Below are 7,561 nucleotides of genomic sequence, written 5' to 3' on the forward strand. Positions count from 1 at the left end.
ATCTCACTTTTTTACTGTAACAATTTTCAGATTATTATGAGAAAATAATAGTAGTGCTAATAATAGAGTTGACAAGGTGGTGGTTTGTAGTAATGTGAAAGAGGCGGCTCATCAATTTCATTATCCAAACCAAGAAGTTGGAAAATTATTTTTCACATTTGATTTTTTCTTTTTGGTTCTCACATTTGATTTGAAATGACTAAAAGAAGCACATGTCCTCTCTTCAAAGTTGATGTGTCCTTGCCTCTCCTTTTCATCTTAACTATTTTTTCTTAAAATATCGAAACAAAGCTTGAATTTATAAAATTAAAAACACAAGAAGGGTTAAATCTTAAAATTATAAATTGTGTTATTATTTATATAATTTTGATTTCATAAAATTCTCACAAAATTTTTACATAATTATTGATATAACATTATTTTATATTTGTATTATATATAAAAATAATTTTATTTATTTAATAAAAAAATAATTTAATGTTTTTATTTTTTTAAATATATATTTAAACCATAATCAAAATATCATGTGTATAATATTACCAAATCAAAATTAATGTATCCTAATCTAGAAATTAGGTTGCCAACTTTCTGCTCCATCATTACTCCTCTGTGCCTTTGTTTCATAAATTCGAAAACAACAGGACCCAGCTTCCAGCGAAATCCTTCTTTATTGCCTCACAATTAATCCTGTGAACCGCTCTATCACTATTGCCAAAGAAGCCCACAGGACCTGTCCTCCTTGTCCTCCTCCAATAAAAACTCAAGCTGTGAGCTTTGTTACCTTACCATTTTTCTAAGTTAATCGCCTCTTTTGGTGGTAAATTTTTATGTTTTCAAATTTGAACCCATCATTATCTACACTTCGTTTCCAAACAATGGCAACAAGACTTGCTCCATAAATTACTTAATAGCAGTGATATACAACAATATGGGTGAAATAAGTTTAATTGAAGGAGCTAATCCATAAAAAGAGCTCTCCATGAAGAAAATATGGACGAAACATAAACCCCCACCTCCAGAGTCCATTAAAATTTCCCAGCATTAGGAGGCCACATATGTAACCTCAAGTAGATGCAACCAAATTATCAACTAAAACTCTGCTCATTGCATGCTCTGCAGTTGCATGTTCCCTTTTATCTGAGACAGAAATTCAGCAACCAATCGAGCTTGGGGAGGGTTCAGTGTAGTCATTGACAACAGATATTTATGCAAGAGTTCCTGGTTTTGTCATGATCTTAACTGGTTTCCCAAGTTCTGATTTATCTTCCATTCTTGCAATCTCAAGAGCCTTTGCACAAACGGGAAATCCCCGATCATCCCAGGACTCCAGTATCACACCAGAACCTATGCAGGTTTGTCCCTCATAGAAGGCTGCAAACTGCCCAGCGGCAAGACCTTGATCATCCTCATATAACTGGACAACCGCAATATCGTCATTGCCATCTTCACCATGCTCCATTTTAAAATTGCAGTTATAAAAGCCAGGACCATGTCTGACCTGAAGAGTTCAGACAAGTTAAGCTAAAATTGAACCATTATACTAGCAGTAAAAATATTTCCACAATTATGCTATTTCAAGACTGTCAATGAATAAAAGATTGTTTTACCTTGCATTGGAGCTGATCAATATGGTTAGGAGGTGACCCACTAAACCACTTCAAAGAGCCAACACGAAACACACGCCTTCTTTTGTCCAACGAGAAATAATTTCTTGACACAAATACAACATTATTTTTTACATCCTTCTGAACCACATACCTGAGGGAAACATAAAAGATACGGTTGGAAACAAGATCAAAAAGTAGGAAGAAATGGAATTTTCAAGTGCCTAAGATCTTAAAAATATTGGAAAGCGAATTACAACAATGTCTATCAACAAATAGTCAAAGAATACAGTGATAAGTGAAGGTTTTCCTAGAATCTTATGCTCCAGGTGAGCCCCATTACATAATACCATCTTATTTTCAGTTTCCTACTTTAAATCCATATTCGAGCAGACCTAACCCCTGTTTCATGATCTTATCATCTCAAGTTGATAAAGCTAAGGTTGCATATTTACTTAATAGAAGCGTCTCTGTTTCAGCCAAGTTGTGTTGGGATGCCCAGACAATTCGGCAGAGGAATGTATTGAGTATTGATGCTAGCAAATTGAACCAACCATCAACATATGCATCTTTAAGATGTATGCAATTAATGTTATATACAAATTATCATACAAGCTTGATTTAAAAGAATCCTTCCTTGAAACTCCAAAGTATAACAAAAGGAGAAAGCACTGTTGAGCATGGGATGCTAAAGCTATTCTTCCACAAATTTGAAACAATAATTTTCATGACCCAGGATAATATGACAATGACTTACTGATAGGAAAGTTCAATAGTTATATAGCATACCAAGGTCCCCCAGGGAGACGTAGGCCTTGGCGTTGACCAATTGTGTAGAACCAAAACCCTCTATGTTTCCCAAGGAAGTCTCCTGTCTCGGCTTCTAATATGATTCCTTCCATCTCCCCAATATGCCTTGCAACAAAATCACTGAACCTTATCTATAACAAACCACCATATCCAATCAGCAAAATATTTCATATATTACTAAGAACTGTTTGGCCAATTCCAGTTATGTGCATAAAAGACCACTAAATATTTTCTAAATTTTCCTCAATTATCTCATGTAAAGTATTTGCTTCTTCATGAACCTGTTGAAAGGCTGGACTATCAGCCCAAGCCTGAAGACCTGCCCGAAATTTGGGAGGATTTGGGCAAAAAATATTAAGCCCGAAAACATGTGGTCAAACAAAAAAAAGTAGGCCCGTTTAAAATACAGCTCAAGCTCAAGCTTCAATATTAAAAGCCGTTGCTGGCCCATTTTGACTTTTATATATCATGCAATTTACATCAAATCAAATTAAATATACTATAACATAAATATTAAATAGTATGTTTAAGTTGTTTATGTTTAAAAAATTTATAAAAGAAAGAAATATATAAGGGTAGTAAATATATATAATTACTAAATATTAAATAACATAATTATATTTAAAAATAATAATAATATGGAAGGGCCTAAACAGGTTTGAGTTAGCCATTTACAAATATGGGCAGACTGGGGCAACGTTTGAGGCCCATATTTCAAGTTGGGCCAAGCTTGGGCAACTGTGTATGGTACTGATATCATGCATAGGCCTGGCCTGACCTGACCCATGAACACCTCTAAGCAGAACTTAGGGGGAAACACGTGTTAGCTTTCCTACAAAGTACCAAATTATTATCAAAAGGGGGTAAATAACTTCAATTATATATTTCAATGAAAGATTTTAAAATGCATGCATATGTGGTTTGAAACAGGTGCTAACATTATATACCTTCCCAAGAAAGCAAATTCCTTGTGAATCCTTCCTACCTTTGTTAGGCAAGTCAAATTTAGCAGCTAGTTGGCGAACTTCATCCTGTAGATAATATGGCCGTATACAGAAGAAAATCAGAACTAAAATGCAACACAATACCAGGAAAGTTAGGAAGCAAAAAGGAAACAACAAGAACACAGCAGGCGCCACCTTAAGTGAGAAACAGAGGGGAAAGTGAAAATAGCATCCAAATTGACCAAATTGGGATCAATCTAGTGCAACTCACCTTTGAGAGACATCCAAGTGGGAAAATAAGTTGTTTGAGCTGGAACTGTGAGAGATGCGAAAGGAAGTATGTTTGATCCTTGACCTGCAAAGTTAACATTATAGATCTCAGAAAAAGCCTTTTGTAGTAACGGAACAAATCATTATACCAAACTTGTATCAACAGAATATTATATTGTTGTAATTAAAAAACACATGAATTTGCTTTGCATCTTTTACTGGTACAACAATATATATATGATTCATATGTACCAAAGGAACTAATATTCCAGTAAATCACTTCTCACATGAAAATTAAATATGTAAAATATTTTCCTATCATGAATTTGAAGAATTGATTAATAGTTTCCATTAGAAAGTGCAAAGTTCTGATTATATCCAAAGCACGATATAGAACATTAAGAGAAATGGTAGAAAACATGTTTACAATGTAATTTGTCCAGAAAATGTTTAATCATGGTATCAAACTCAGGTTTTCTATATCAAAGCAAATTCAACTTCAAGCACATCCCTTATTATCTATCATATGGTTGCCAGATACATTCCCAATAAGCAAAGACGAAACATTTATACAAACCACTTGTTGAGCATCCAGTTTATATTAGTCTAACAAGCCACTATCAAGACAGCCATCAGAATTGAAAAGAACAATTGCATAAGTACCATGTCCTGTGATAGTTCTAAGATAGAAGCCTTATTGCTTTGATCAGCAGATGGGTGAACAACATTGGCATAGTGCCCAGAAGCAATATAGTCATAATCCATATTGTAGATAGCGTCCATAAATGCACCTGAAAGCCACTATTAACATAAATGCAAAATGAACATAGCATAGCTATAACTGTCACTACTACCAATTTACCGATCCCAAAAAGAAGAACAAAACACATCCAAACACCTTCTACATTGATAAATCAAAAAATCATATGGAGTCCATACCGAATTTTATTCTTGTATTGCAAAGAACATCTGGATTTGGAGTACGGCCACATCGATACTCCTCAATAATGTAGGAAACCTGAAAGAGAGGTAACTTTTATGATAAATTGGGGCAATCAATAATTACTAAATTGAGTATAAATTTATGAGTATATTGTATTTTGATAATATATTTTTATATGTTCTGATATTTTAGTGGTTTTTCTTGGGTTTTTTTTTTCTTTTGAAATTTTTGAAAATTTAAATTTAGGGTGTTATTGATAAGTTGACTTCTAGTCCATTTTATTATATTTTAGTAAAGACAAGTTGAAAATCCAACTCAAAAGGTTAAATACGTACCACATTGTTCCAATATTCATCAGTCAAATGCACAACTTGCAAAGGAACATCAACCTGAAAACCAACATGATACTAACATTCAGTTTAAGTATTCATGCTCCAATACCATGTTAGCAAAATGCTTTTCCACAAAATTAGTGTAGACAGGCACCGGTCATGCAAGAGATTTAAATGACAGTAAAGCAGATGAAAGTGGAAGATATTTAACATATGAACAATGAGGTGAGAATAATACCAAAAAAATTTGCAAAATCATTTAGAATATAAATAAAACTCAACAAAAAAATCTACATGTCCAAAGATTTTTGAATAGTTGCATTTTATCCAACTCAGCCGTTCCACCTTCAACCAAGATAGATTTTTTCAAAAATAGAAAAGAACAATGATAAGAACTATTCTTAAAATAAAATAACCTGATCACAAACAGCCCTAGCATACTTCAAATCTTCTTCCCAGGGGCATTCTGTCCAGTAGTTCTCAAAGTCTTCCTACACAAAACCAAGCATCAGGTCAAGTCTTTTAGTTTCTAGTGGATAGAAAAAAACCTTCAAAAAGGACCTCAACTTGCATCCATACGCTTCCAATGCATTTTCCAAAACAAGCTACTACTATATCTTGACACTTAGCATGCTTTAAAGTTAAGTCCAAAAGTAAGCTACAGAAATTTTATCATGCCACTGTTGAACTTCTACTTATTTTTGTTGATTGATGATTCAAGAGACCAACACTCCTGTCAACTGTGAGGATTCATTCTTTTATTAAACGATATCTGGTCAGTTCAATTATGAAGGACATCTTCTTTCTTTCTTTTTTTCCAAAAACTAAAAGGTAACTCTTTTCAACTGACAATATCATGCTATGATCTCTATCCGAAATTCAACAAATCAAGCAATGTGATGAAATTGCATATATGTATGTATAGATGCATACTCCATAAAGATCGTGTACCAATATTTCCACTATTTTAATTAAATTGTATCCACTACTTATATCAGTTAAAGATCATCATATAATCCAAATAAATAAGCTCATGTTACCACTCAAATTAAAAAAAGGATCTGATGTAATCAAACAGTAAGAACAAACTTTCAAAAACAAAGTTTGGATCATAAGGCAATCCTCATGCTACGTCCATAATGCCACATCCCATATGACAAAGTAAGTTGTAGACTCTATATACTAGGAAGTCCTGATTAAGTTTTCTATTAAACCCTCTTTTAATGGTTACATATGAAGTCGACAACCTTATACTCCTTTAATAACAATGCTCACAGAAATTTTTTTCTTTTTAAAAAACAATCGTAATATGATTATAGAAAATCAATTAACTACCGTTCCAAAGGACAACTTTTTACCTAGACCCAACAATGACAAACAAACATAAATAAATTTATCAGCTTGTTTATACACTTGTTTTTTTCAATGCAGAACAAAGTCAGCCACCAACGGTCCAAATTATGATCACTAACAGCCCTAAACCCTAAACATAAAAATGGATTACTTGGAACCAAATTTTGAGGTAGAAAGCAGTGCAGGAGTGACCAGCGGCATGAAGGAGACGAAGAGCGACACTGCTATCGACACCGCCGCTAAGCAGAACGGCCACTTTAAGGCGTTTATCAGGCATACAGCAGGAGAGATGGCGAGGGTCGAGTATAACGTTATTGAAAGTTGCAGCAGTGTTAAGTGGAGAAACAGGTTTAGGAGGAAGAGAATAAGATGTTGGGAGAGTTTGAGGAAATGAAGCAGTGGAAGAAGACGAGGTTGGTTTTGGGAAGTGGTAGTGAAGGAAATGAGAGGAAGGAAGCGAGACTATTGGCGTTAGCCTGGGTTTCAGTCTCAGCAATTTGGGTGAAACGATGAATTTCGCCATGTTTGGGAGGGTAAGGGTCAAGGAATAAGGAAAGAGGAAGATGGGGTTTTATGGTTTTTATTTATGGTCAAAATTTGACATCAGTCCCTGAACTAATCACAAAATTTAGAATCAGTCCATATACTTTTTCTCAACGACCTGAATCTTGAAATCTAAAAAGTAGAAGGATTTAATTTTCAAAAATGAAAATATAAGATCTAAATTTCAAGTTTACAAAGAATATAAGAACTTATGAGACATTAAATAAAATCTCAAAATGGAGATGTAAAATTTTAATTACCAGGCGAGATAATGGTTTCCCCTGGCGCCAAAACGCACACTCTTCGGTGCAGTTGAAACTAATAACAATAATTAACTTTTAGTTAAAAAATAAATACAGAGCAATAGGATTCAACGAAATGATCAAATGTTATGATATTAGCTATAAATTTTAATAATTTCAGAAAATAAACAAAATTAATATTAACACATTCACAAATAATGAATGAACAAATTTTACACCCCAAGAGAAGTAAATAATAAACTAATAATTTACCAAATAAAAATAAATGTTGTAAGTAAGTGTTTTTAAGCTGTTCTCTCAACTTTTTTTAACACTTAAAGAATTATATAGTTCATCATAATTTCTTTTTCACTTGTTTTTAAACTTACTTTTTCAGCTTTTATAGGTTCCTTAAATTATTCTAATTATGTATAACAATAAAGAAACTCTCTAATTTAATCCGCTTTATCAAATCGCTCTGGATGCCTCCATGAATTTTTATCGGCTTACAAAAACACAA

General features: G+C 33.4%; 1 protein-coding gene across 1 annotated transcript; it reads right to left on the reverse strand.

Moving 5' to 3' along the window:
- Window positions 1-865: 865 nt before the first annotated feature.
- Window positions 866-6,838, reverse strand: LOC107959305 (tRNA-specific 2-thiouridylase MnmA). Its single transcript, XM_016895329.2, has 10 exons — window positions 6,408-6,838; window positions 5,320-5,394; window positions 4,907-4,960; window positions 4,568-4,646; window positions 4,292-4,419; window positions 3,630-3,713; window positions 3,362-3,445; window positions 2,394-2,545; window positions 1,608-1,758; window positions 866-1,498 (listed from the first exon to the last, which is right to left on the reverse strand). Exons 1-10 carry the CDS (start codon window positions 6,777-6,779, stop codon window positions 1,205-1,207), a joined length of 1,473 nt encoding a protein of 490 aa, XP_016750818.1. The 5' UTR covers window positions 6,780-6,838; the 3' UTR covers window positions 866-1,204.
- Between the last annotated feature and the right edge of the window lie 723 nt (window positions 6,839-7,561).

The sequence above is a fragment of the Gossypium hirsutum genome, chromosome A05 (assembly GCF_007990345.1).
Source record: "Gossypium hirsutum isolate 1008001.06 chromosome A05, Gossypium_hirsutum_v2.1, whole genome shotgun sequence".
Taxonomy (NCBI): Eukaryota; Viridiplantae; Streptophyta; class Magnoliopsida; order Malvales; family Malvaceae; genus Gossypium; species Gossypium hirsutum.

Bases quoted from the DNA above. Each gene is read 5' to 3' on its own strand.
- LOC107959305 (XM_016895329.2), bottom strand. From the start codon at position 6,779: ATGGCGAAATTCATCGTTTCACCCAAATTGCTGAGACTGAAACCCAGG. The intron at 4,647-4,906 runs GTACGTATTTAA...CCTCTCTTTCAG, and splicing joins ATGAATATTGGAACAATGTG to GTTTCCTACATTATTGAGGA. The intron at 3,714-4,291 runs GTACTTATGCAA...TTAACTTTGCAG, and splicing joins TAGAACTATCACAGGACATG to GTCAAGGATCAAACATACTT.